This window comes from Stenella coeruleoalba (assembly GCF_951394435.1).
Source record: "Stenella coeruleoalba genome assembly, chromosome: 2".
Taxonomy (NCBI): Eukaryota; Metazoa; Chordata; class Mammalia; order Artiodactyla; family Delphinidae; genus Stenella; species Stenella coeruleoalba.
The window spans coordinates 36,993,128-37,006,121 of NC_137147.1; the positions used below are offsets into that span (position 1 = coordinate 36,993,128).

General features: G+C 36.5%; 1 protein-coding gene across 14 annotated transcripts in view; it reads right to left on the reverse strand.

The window, feature by feature from the left end:
* SYNE2 (spectrin repeat containing nuclear envelope protein 2) overlaps positions 1–12,994 on the reverse strand; it is a 330,405-nt gene that overhangs the window by 148,259 nt on the left and 169,152 nt on the right. For all 14 annotated transcript variants that reach the window (XM_079912180.1, XM_079912173.1, XM_079912176.1 and 11 more), the window contains exons 46-48: positions 6,161–6,316; positions 5,071–5,336; positions 1,734–3,831 (exon numbers count right to left, since the gene is read on the reverse strand). In XM_079912180.1, the coding sequence (XP_079768306.1) occupies positions 1,734–3,831; positions 5,071–5,336; positions 6,161–6,316 (2,520 nt within the window). The remainder of the gene's footprint in view (positions 1–1,733; positions 3,832–5,070; positions 5,337–6,160; positions 6,317–12,994) is intronic.

The window sequence follows — 12,994 nt, forward strand, 5'->3', positions numbered from 1 at the left end:
AAAAAAACAAAAAACAAAAATGATTAAGTTTTTCTTTGCATAAAGAAAATGGTTTCCAGATTTGCTAAATCTAATCTAAATTTAAAGATACATCTCATGAATCATGTCTAATGACATATGTTCCTGCTCTAGAACTCTTGTATTAGACTATGAATTATATAAAACAATTGAATATATTTAATGTATATAACCTTAAGCAATATCTGTGGGGAAAAAACTGAAAAGACCCCCCACACACCAAACCTCTTGTATTTTTAAATTAATGGCTCTGCCACTAACTTTAGTTTTGAGCACATCACTTAATGTCTCCAGACCTCAAGTCTTCTCACTGAAATAACAAATAGTTGAAATAAATAACTTTAGAGGGCCCTTCCAGTCCAGCTCTAAATATATCATTTTGGGGATTTATGTACATTGTTTCTGGAAACTGTATTAAAATCAAGCAGAGAATTTGTTAAGTACCAATTTAAAGAATGTATTAGGGTTCATATGACTTTATATTTCTATAGCATTTATACCTTAGCAAAATAGTTCAAATACATTATCTAACGACTTTTTGAATTAAAGAAGGGAGTTGGGCTTCCTTGGTGGCGCAGTGGTTGAGAGTCTGCCTGCCGATGCAGGGGACATGGGTTCGTGCCCCGGTCCGGGAAGATCCCACATGCCGCGGAGCGGCTGGGCCCGTGAGCCATGGCCGCTGAGCCTGCGTGTCCGGAGCCTGTGCTCCACAACGGGAGAGGCCGTAACAGTGAGAGGCCCGCGTACCACAAAAAAGAAAAAAGGAAAAAAAAAAAAAAAAGAAGGGAGTTAACGTCCCCATTCTAGAAATTCAGCGTGACAACTCTGAAAACACAGTGAAGGGCATTATATTAAGAACAGTGTGTTTAGATGATGCCTAAGATATCTACCCTATTATTGCAAGAAAGGAGGGAGTTTGTTGTCGTCGCTCTGCAACAGAGATCAGCAAACTTTTCCTGTAAAGGGTCAGACCGAATATTTTAGGTTTTGCAGGCCATACGGACTGTCACAACTACTCAGCCCTGCTGTTGTAGCAGGAAAGCAGCCATACACAAGCCAGTAAGGAATGGGCATAGCTGTGCTCCAATATAACTTTATTTACAAAATCAGGTGCCTGGGCAAATTCGGACCATGGGCCTTAATTTGATGACCCCTGCCCTAAAATCACACAGATCTCAACATGAATCCTGGTTCTGTTACTATTTCAAGACCTTGAGAAAACTGTTGGTGTTTCTGAACTTCAATTTCCTTATTTTAAAACGGGGCTAGTAATAGCACCCATTTCACAGAGTTGCTATGAGGATTCAAGATAAAGTGTTCAGCATAGTTCTTAGACACTGTAAATTCTAAATAAATGTGGAGTTATTATCTTGTGTTCTTTATACCATATTTCTTCCACTACTCTCTATTATTTCTGAAAAGCAAACAAACAAAAATCACAAACTTTTTGGTTCTGAGCTCAACAGAAGCTACGAGGGATATAGAAATAAAGGTGTCAAACTCAACTTTTTCCAAACTGTAAGGAACTGTATTTAGATACAGAATGAGCTGGGATTATAAACTGGACCTTTGAAGTTCTTTAAAATGGCTATTCTCCTGTGCAGAATATTTCTATAGAATGTGTAACTTCTTGAGAAATGTGGATATTAACTAGAGTAAAACATAAAATCATGAAATTACAACAAATACATTAATGAACTAATTAAAAAACTTACTGTGCGCAAATCAATGCTTGCATTAAGCTGCATGTAAAGATCTTCAATGTCATGTAATTTTGTCTCCACATCACTAGCTTCAGAAGAGTTTTCTTCTCTTTGCTTTTCAAGAACAGTCACGGCTTTAATGCTATCCATTTCTGCCTGAACTTGTTCTTGAAACATTTCACAAGTAACTTTTTCATTTTGAATATGTTCAATTTGCAAATTTATAAGTAAAGGCTGTTGTAACTGAGATTTTATCTGATTTAAAACATGTAAGGAATTTTCTAGTTTGTCCTGAAAATTCTTTTCATCCATTTCTTTCGGTTGGGATTCCAGGACTATATTTTGGAGAACCTTGTGTAACTTATCACTTTCTTCTGCATACAGGTTTATTTGTAGCATTTCTTTCTCTTTGAATGAGTCATCAAAGTCCTTATTTTCACTTAATTTCTTGATTATTTCATGATACAAGCACATGACTTTCCTGATTCTCTGATTCAAAATTTGAGCATTGAGCAGACTGCTTTCTGGTGGGGTGTCAGGCGTTGTTAGTAGTGCTTCAGTCCTTTTCTTAACTTGCAGATCCATAGCCCTCAATTTACCTAGTGATGCCTGATATTTGCCATATTCTGCCACAAATGTATCTAACTGCTTAATTTTTTCTTCAAGTTCCTTTTCTTTTTCAAGTATTTGGGTTTGTAATTGGTCAAGTTGGGACCAATCCCAATTTAGTCCTATACAGTCAAACACTTCTTTGAGTTTCAATACTTGTAGGATACTAGATCGAATACCAGTGATTTGGTCTTTAAGACGATACAACTCCTCTTTAACATGTGGATTTATTTCTGGATTTAGTAGCAGTTCATTGTGCTGTATATGGTCAACCTCCTTCTGAAGCACAGATGTTTTTTCATAAAATTCTCTATAAAAATTTATCTTGTGTTCTACTTCATTACATTTATTTTGAATGAATCTTTGTGTTCTGTTGGCTCTAGTCTTAAGATTTTGCAATTGATCATCTAGAAATAATCTTTCAAATACACTTAGATCTTTACAGATGTTTGTTTGTTCCTGAAGATGTGTTGCGATTACACTCTCAATTTCCTGCAATTCCTTCTGAGAAATGGTCAAAGTGACATACTGATGTTCTAGTTCAGCTTCTGTGGAGGTTGTTTGCATCTTGGGGATCATCAGTGTTTCATTTCCTTGAAGTGAAAGTTGAACCTTCCCTATTACCCCAACAAATTTGCTTCTTTCTTCCAAGTTAAATTCTAATTGCTGTGATCTTTGAGTTGATTTTAAAACTAGCATTTGGTATTGATTCTGTAAGTCCTGTAGGAGGTTATTTAAATCACTGCTCTCATATGCTGTAAGGTTAGGAATATTATCTTTGACCTCTTCAACCAATGACTCCACAACCTGCTGCTTATCTAGAATGCCATCATGCACCACCTTGCATTTTCTGATCTGTGAAAGAATATTGTCTGGGAGAAGGGAAATGGTAGGGATGAGTTCACCTAACAGATTTTTGACCCATAAGATAGCCTCTTTCATCTTGTACCTGGTCTCACACTTCTTGATCTGATTTTCCACCTCTATGTTTAATGGTTCCAATGCTTCCAATTGCTTCTGCAAATTATTTATTGCATCTTCTAAAACCTTCTTTTCCTTTTCTCCCCAAATCCTCTTCATCTGAAGTTCAGCTCGCGCTCTGAACACAGAAAATCTATGCTTGATAGTCTGGAGTTCAGTGGCCAAGGCAACCATGCTTTGATTCCCTTCTTCTTCTGGAGAGTCCAGCCTTAACTGCAGACACTGCTGCTGCTGCTGCAGAGAAATTTCAAGGTCTTGGATCTTACTCATGAGAAACGTAAACTCATCATGTCCCACCACTTGCTGAGAATACTTCTTCTGGACCAGTTGTTCCATTTGCTCCCAACCATGTTCAAGTTGCTTCATCTGGCTTTCCAACAGCTTCTTATCCATGTCAGTCAGACAGTATGATAAATTTTCCCATTCGATTTTCAACTTGCTTAAAGAATCTTTCTCTTTTTCTATTGATGCCAGTAATTTTTTAATTTTGTCCATATGGGTTGAACTGTCCAGTGGTCCCCTAGCAAAAGAAGAAAAATGGAGCTGATCAATATTTATTATACATCAACATGAGGTTAGCTGTCATTAAAAGAAATTAATTCTGCTTTGAATTCACAGAAGAGAAGATTAGGTTGTCTGTAAGAACACTCTGTCCTTAAAATAAAAATCAGAATCTTGTTTACTGTAGCTCTCAATTAATGTGTGACAATGTAGAAACCTTGTCTATAAAATGAGTATCATAAAAATGCAGAAGCACAGGAAGGGAGTGAAAAGTGAAGGGAAGAATGTATGTAAAAGTACTCTGTCACCTGTAAAGTACTTGTACAAAGTTAGGCTAGGACTAAGCTAAATTACAACATCCAACCCCTTCGTTATCATCTTACCAACAATAATGATAAAGATATTGACTAAGAAGGTACAATCATCAGACTAATCTTTTAAATATAAAATTGTTTCCTCAAAGGATGTCACTGAAAGTGAACCCCATTTAGGCAAAAGTATAAAATAAAACTTTTTAATAATGAGAAAATGTTTACAAGTTATGACTATATCTACAATCTTCAGCCATCATTTTCAAAGCCAAAAGGAGTACATACATGTAAAAAGAAACCATTACAATACATATATATTCCTTATGTTCCAAACTATTTAAACCAAGTATGTTAATATTAAACAATTGTATTGGGCTTCCCTGGTGGCGCAGTGGTTGAGAGTCCGCCTGCCGATGCAGGGGACACGGGTTCGTGCCCGGGTCCGGGAAGATCCCACATGCCGCGGAGTGGCTGCGCCTGTGAGCCATGGCTGCCGAGCCTGCGCATCTGGAGCCTGTTGCTCCGCAGCGGGAGAGGCCACAACAGTGAAAGGCCCGCGTACCGCAAGAAAAAAAAAAAACAAAAAACAATTGTATTGATAATGTGTCTGCCCCCCTCCCATAGTTTAGAATCATCTCTTGGCAAAAAAAATGCTAAATTCCATAGAACTTAAACTTATTTTGCAGATATTTATAGAGTGAGTTAATAGTTTAATAAATTAATTTGTAAAATTAATATAATTTAATTGTAAAATTAATATGAATATTTTTTGCATGAAACCAACAGAATTTTCTTCAATGGTTTCCATATGAAATTAATTTCCACACTGTAGTATTAAAATCATAATATTCTTTAATAGTATAAACTCTTAACACCCTGGGCCTGTCCAAGGCAGTGGAGCCTATGGTTGAACACAAAGAATGCACATCCTAAATTCTTATACTTACACTTTTAGACTTTCCTTTTCTGTCAACAAGGCTTTCATCGAGGATTCAACTGCCACGAGGTGTTCCTGAAAATCTTTAAGGAGACAGTATTGGCTTTCTTTCTTTTTCTTCAAAGTAATAAGTGCCTGAAGCAGATTGTCCAAGTGCTGCACTGAATACCTTTCACTGTGGGGAAACAAGGCACTTGTTTCTGCTTTCTTCAGATATTCAATTTGTTCTAGTGGTTCAATGGCTGCTTTCTTTGCTTCCAACTGGGTACATAATTCCTAAAAACAAGTCAAGGAAATCAATAAATATACACTCACTCATTCACTCATTAATTAACTCATTTATTTTTTTCCCTTTGCTCTTTCCTTTCAGTAACACATTCTATCCCAAGATGTTTTAAATATTTCATTTGCACACAAGAGAAACTAAGGTCCTGACATTTAAAAGATTTTTTTTTACTAGAGTCATGTTAAAATGTAGACTAACACTCACCATTGGTCTAATGTTTAGTAGCAAATTGGTCACCCTATTGTGTTAAAAGATTCTACAATGTCTAAAGAAGATTTATCTTTTTATTAGTTACATGCATCCCTTCTCTTTCCTGTTTGAGATACATGTTTACTGTTATGTAAACTTAGCTAAAATTGTAAGGGTCATTTTAAAAAACATGGTAATGTATTGGACTTTTAGATGCCTTTCCATAGCTATGAAAACACAGCTGTAAAAACAAAGAAGGAGTATCCCATAATGCTGATAATCAGAAAAAATAAAAGGAATTTGTCAGAATCAGAAAAATACAGAGGACTAAGAAAAGGAATGATGGCAAGTCAGAATCTCCAAATTTTCTTACTGAATAAGTAAGATTTCAGGAACTTTGTGAAAGAGAAGACTAATGTTCATTAAACTTTTACACTTCTTAAATGGAAAGATTTATACAACTTACTGATTAGTACATAATTATATAGTTACCAAACTGATCATCAGGCAAAGGTTAAATAAGACTTTTCATTCTGTGGAAGCAATTTTTTGGTAATTAAAATATATTGTATTGTACTGGATAAATGATGCAATCATGTTGTCAGTATTTTTCTTGTTTCCATACCTCTATCTCTTTTAATTGTTCATTTCTTAACATAACATCTAATTCTAAAGGTTGATTTTGCAGCTCATTGACTTTCTGCTCATCTTCAGTGGTTTTCATGCTTTCTTGAACATCAAGAGAAAGTTGTTTTGACAAAACCATTTCCACAGCTGAATTCTGAAAACATAAAAAGATTAATTGCTGAATAGTCTACCTTTCAAATAAATAATTTTTTATTTTTCTTGATGAAATAATTCCAGTTTCTTCTATTCACTCAGATTAAAGACTTTTCACAAGTATATCTGGCCACTACCAAAGAGGATTTTTCCATGCAATATTTAATGCTAATATTGGTATACCAAGAAAAATGAAACTTTTTTGACAAGACAGTATAGGATCTGGCATTGCTCAGTTATATACTGAGGAATATCTACAGTCTTAAAGAAAGAAAACGGATTTGGAAAAAGCAAAAGTTCCAAAGTTTATACTTAGTATTCACCATAATGCAGAGGGCTGGGCAAATGGTAGGCACTCAATGGTACCCACTGGTAGTTTAAAATAGTAAGTGGAGAGATGAAGGAAACACCAAAGTACCAAAATTTCATCATATTAAAAATGTTATGCCTAGGGACTTCCTGGCAGTGGTTAAGATTTTGCCTTCCAATGCAGGAGGTACGGGTTCGATCCCTGGTCGGGGAACTAAGATCCCACATGCCTCGCCAAAAAAAACAAAACATTAAAAAAAAAAAAAAAACAGAAGCAATATTGTAACAAATTCAATAAAGACTTAAAAAAAAAAAAACGGTCCACATCAAAAAAATCTTTACAAAAAAAAGGAATTTCCTTCTTAAAAAAAAAATGTTATGCCTTAAATTACGTAAAGGTAAGAATTCCAATTCTGGGTACGGCAGAGCAGGTTATATGTGGGGTAATCTGATCTCTTCTGAAAGCTCTAAGAAATTGAGGTTCTCAATAGGATATATAGAGACGCCATTTCAACTCATTTATTCATTCTTTCAGCAAATATTTGTTGAGCACTTACATACAACAGGCACTTTATCAGTAATTTTAAAAGATTTCCCATTATTTTGCTAAGGTATTAGTTTTTATTTTCAGGTTACTTTATAAGTGAAATACCATTTAATTTTGCCATATACTTTCATGCCAGTAAAAATCTTTGAGGTATCAAGACTGTGAATAAAATGTGTCCACATATCCAAACAAGGTAGAAATTGCTGTTTTAGTAGTAGATAGTAGATACATTACTAGATAGTAATATAAGATGTTAACAATAGGGGAAACTGGGTAAGGGATATATGAGAACTATCTGTACTATCTTTGCAAGCTTTCTGTCAATGTGAAACTATTCCAAAATTAGAGTTTATTTAAATAAAACAGATACTGTCTGGAGCTCCATCAATACTAACTGGTAAGAAAATTCAGCTGACCAGTGTTACTGGTTTTGAAGTATTTACTTGGCACTTAGCACAAGTCACTTCTTCTACAAGCCTGCAAATAATTGAAATGATTTTTCAAATTTCCCCCATTTCCAATTTGTTCGTGCAAACTATGGTTAAAATCTCCATGGAAGGCAGCATCTTGGGTGGGGGTGGGGGGTGGGAGACCCACGAAGGCTGTGAGAGGAAAGGACAGAGGTGCTACACCACAGATTTCATTGGCCCATGGGTACTCTATGCCATGAACTGCAATTCTATGAGGTGGACGCCTGCCTCCTTTTAATCTGATGGCTACTGTTGCTTACAGCACCCAACAAATCCACCTGTAGGGCAAGTGCTCCTGCGCTAAAGGCATAGATACTAAACCCAGGAAAACTTTACTTCTTATCAATAATTTATCAGGAATTCAGAGCCCTGGTCTCTCTTACCTGATGGACTGGTCACTTAAGGACTAGCCACATTCATAACCTGCCATTTGTAATATGCCTTCCATGGTCAGGGAGAGCATCCTAAAAAACTTGAAATCACCCCATAACACCATTTGTTTACCAACTCCAAAAGCCACGTTTCCACTTTGGTAAAAAATCCAACAGAATCCCTCAAATGAACATTTTAAATTTAAAAGGTAACATTCCTTTGCTCATGCCTGAGAGGTTAGAACACAGGCTTGTGTCCTGATTGGCTCCTGGAAAGATTCTTTTATATTTCATAGCCAGTGACCATTTGCTCATCACCCTTAGCGGTATGTTATTTTTATTTTGCAGGCTCATTTGAAACATCTTATTTTAAATTATAAGAGAATTCAAATATCTTTAAAACAACAGAATATAACAGATAATCATTACCCATGACACAGATATAACTGATATAATTTTCTATATTAAAAATATAATTTAAAGCCCAGTCCTCAACCCTTTCTCATCTCTTCCTCCCTAGAACTAACCACTATTCTAAAATCCACGCATACTTGTCTTTATACTTTGACTACATGTGTTAATATACATACAGTATTGTTTTATATATTTTTAATTCTTATAAAATTGGAATCACACATGTATCATTTTACAACTTAGTTTCCTCACTCAGCGGTATGTTTTGAGGTTTATCATGGTGTCAGATATAAATCCCATTCAGTCATTTTACGTTTGTATACTGTTCTGCTATCTGAATGAACACGACTTACTTGTCTGTCAGGCTACTATGGACATCATCATTGCTTCCAACTTTTCCTATTATAGATATTACTGTGATAAACACCCTTGTTTTAGGCCTTCTTGCACTTATGTGTGAGTTTCTTTGGGACGTTTTCCTAGAACTGAAATTATTCCTTTTGATTCTCGATAGACAGTTATTGATTTGTTCCTACCAGCATGGTAAAAGAATTTGTATTTTCCCTATTCATCTCTGGTATTTGGTACTAACAGACAATAATGTCTGCCAATACATTGGGTGTGAAGTTGACATCATTATTGTTTTATGCTCCCTGGTCATATGAGTCTTACCTCCTGTGGATTACTTCTGCATAATCATTGACTATTTTTTATTGGGTTGGTTATAATTTCTAGTGTTCTTTTATATACTGGATACTAGTCTTCTAACCACTTTATGTACTGCAATTATTATCTCTCAGTAGATTGTCTTTAAACTTTATATATGGTATCTTTTGTTGACTATGACTTTAATGTTTTAATGCAGTCAAATTTATCAATCTTTTCCTGTTTGGGCTTCTGCTTTTAGGGCCTTTTTTTGTGTGTGTGTGGTACGCGGGCCTCTCACTGTTGTGGCCTCTCCCGTTGCAGAGCACAGGCTCTGGACGCGCAGGCTCAGCGGCCATGGCTCACGGGCCTAGCCGCTCTGCGGCATGTGGGATCTTCCCGGACTGGGGCACGAACCCGTGTCCCCTGCATCGGCAGGTGGACTCTCAACCACTGCGCCACCAGGGAAGCCCTGAGATCTCAAAAATATAATGTATACATAATAATTTATTTTTATTTAGCCTGTTCAAGGTTCTCTGTACTTCTTGAAATTGAGAATTCATATTATTCTTCAATTCTGGAAAATTCTCAGCCTTTCTTTTCCTCCATTCTCTCTATTCTCTCCTTCTACAACTCCTACCAGAATTGTGTTTGACCATCTCATTATAGCCTCTGGGTCCTTAAAATCTCTTTCCTCTTTTCCATCTCTTTATAGCTCTGTGTTGGATTGTGGGTAATTTTCTAACATATTTTAGCGAACTAATTCTCTCTTCAAGCTGTATCAAGTGTGCTACTTGACCAGAGCAATCTTAATCTCAATGACTTAAAAAACATTATTGAAGTTCCTTATGGTTCTTTTTCAAATCTAACCTTTTTTCTCAAAGCATTTTATTCTCTCATTATGATTTCAAATCCATCTATCACTAACCATTTAAAACATATTATTGTATGTTTCAAACTGCTGCACTGTCTCACTATCCCAGTATATTAATTCCTCTCAATTTTAGTGATGAGGACTCTTCTGGTGGAATGTTGCTTTGTATTATTGATTGACTGACTGATTCATACTAACTCAGGGTTATCAGATTTTTTTTTTTTTAAACTATATTGTGGGAATCCCTATGACCTGATCGGTAGAACTGACCGCACCCCCTTATGCAGATTTGTGTTTGCTTCTTCCAGGTACCTCAAGGAGATAAAGACAGAGGCTGATTTACATGTTAATTTCTTAATTTGAATTGCTCCACAATGCAAGTAGTATAGATTTGGACTCTAAACCTGTTTGAGATATAGGGTGGTTCTGATTTCTCATGGGAGACCTTCTTTTCCCACCCGCAGTCAGAATAAGTAGGTCCTAGGCCTTTCTCTGGGTTAGAGATTTTCTTGTTGGCCTTTCTCCCTTTCTCTTCAAGGGCCCTGTCCATTCTGGAGTAACCACTCCAATGCATGGACTCTCATGAGCCCTTATGAACTCTAAGCCCCGGGACATCTGATTCTTTCCCTTCTCCACTTCTCCTGGAATTTCTCTTAAAAAAAAAAAAACAAAAATACTACGATCAGTATAAACTTAAAGTATAACTTAATAAGCATACATATTGAACCTCTGAGCATAAATGGAATTTTCAAAGTTAATAATAAATTTAAAGTAGAAAATGACGATTCTATCAAAAGCCTGGTTCTGTTATATTGCTAACTATATTTACTTTTTTAAAAACTGTTGCTTTTTTTCAACCATGTATCTTTTCTTTGAGTTTGGCCTGTTTGGAAAAGAACAGGAGGTGAGAAAGAATGTCATCAATTCTCCTAAAGGGTAGGACTGTGTTACTGTCATTTTTATGTCCCTTAATTCACAAAGTAAACATTTTACTTTAACATTCAAAACACTGAGCTTTAAGTAACTAAGCATTGTCTCTGGCTTGCGCAACCTAGCAGCACAGTCAAGAGGTAAAGACCATGACAGCTTCACTATCCTTTTCCCATTCAGGGGCAATGGCCCCGTGGCTATAATAATTCTGTGACAGTGAGAAACTACATCTATCACTTATAACCTGCCAACATTGGGACAGTGTCATACTTACTCTAGAGGATATATTTCTTTCTTCTCTAAAGCATTCCAACATGAAGTAGTAAAACAACAATTCTAAGCATAAGCAAACATCCATCACTTTTAGAGACAAAACCGAATGGCAGATCAGGTTAATCTCAGAGGCTGCCTCTTTCTCTTAGCGTATTGTCTAAAATGTTAACATGACCCGTAATGCACTTGGGACTCAGCCAGCCCTGCCTACCTCCCAGGCCTCACCTCTGTCCTTCTCCTCTCCTCCTCCCACTATGCAGTGGCCTTATTCCAGTTTCTGACTCCTCATGTTTTCTCCCCCCACAAGAGGAAAGTCTACTTTCTCTGCCAAGAGTGCTCCTGACACCCAGCTCTGAGCTCTGTTATCTCCAATCCACGCTGCTGGTCTCAGGTCAAGTGCTGTTTCTTTAGAGAAGCTCTCTGAACTTCAGAGAACTACAGTTCAAGCCAGCCTCCTTTATTATAGATAATCATGGAAACGTGTTCCTTCCTTTAGTTGCTGTAATTAGCCTCTCATCAGTTAATTAGTTGATTAATGTATGTCTCCTCCTCTAGACCAGAAGCTCTATGAGAATAGAGACCACGTCTATTTTCACTCACCGATGAACCCTAACTGCCCGTTCAAGAAATTTTTACCGAATGGATGTATAAATGAATTCACATTAGAAAAAATAAATAAATAAGAGAATTTCATTTAGTCTTCGATTGCCAAGATTAACAATTTGTGGTTTATAAAGTAGAGTTGGAAAGAAATTGAGGACCCATCAATCTAGCAGCTGTGGACCAGAGATCTGTTAGGAATGACAGGAACAGGGCTTGGTTGGGCTTAACGAGAGTAGAGAAGGTTTGAAACACGCATGAGAACTGGAGTCAAACAGCATACTGGCATATTAAACCTCAATGAACAACCCACATAACACATTCAATAAAACTGTGAGGTAGACCACCAAGCATCAGGCTGGGCAGAGGCGCCTGGCTCTAGTCCCAGCTCTGCTAGAATGAGAACTCGGCTGATTAACATCTTCTGACATTAATTCCCTAATCTGAAACACAGGGTTAGGAGAGACATTTTCTAAGGTTTCTCAGCCTAAGATTTCAGGACTTTGGAGCACGTTCTCAAATGCATGCTGCTTGCAGATGTTAATACCATGTATACCATGTAAGTCCCTTGTCCTGTAAAGAAATAAATCTTGGATTGAGAAAAATACCTCTAGAGTAAGAAACAAGATTGGCATCCTGGCCAGAAGAGCAAAGTAATACACTTGGAAGGCAGAGTTGACACATGGCCCAACTACATGTTCCATTACAAAATTTTTTTTACTGACTTACTAGGATAACCAATACCAGAAATAAACATCATTTACTCCAGGCCTGAAAACTCTTTCCTCCTTTTCATCCTAGTACTGCCTCCCCTGAGTTTCTGGTCGCTCGCTCACAGCTGGACGCCTTGCATGTTCTGTATCTGTGATCATCCACCTTCCAGGATTTCTCTATGGGCGCCTTCTTAAATATTGAAATTATAAATGCTCAGAAAATGTTGAAAAGAACAAAAGATGATTCAGACATACTAAATTATACCTAATGACAAGGAAATTAACGAGGTAATTATAGACAAACTTTTTTTTTTTTTTTTAAGAGCAATTATGTCATGTAGGTTGACACTTGGTAAGGAGTGGGCAAAAAAAGATCATTCAATACAGGTTAAGCCGTAATGCTGCTTTATGAATTTTTAGAAAAATAATAAATGAAGAATGTATCCATTTCCCTGTGTTTCCATTTTATCATTTCCTTTTATGGACACCTGGAATCTTAAGAGATTAGTCAGTCCTCATTTTTTATCATATCC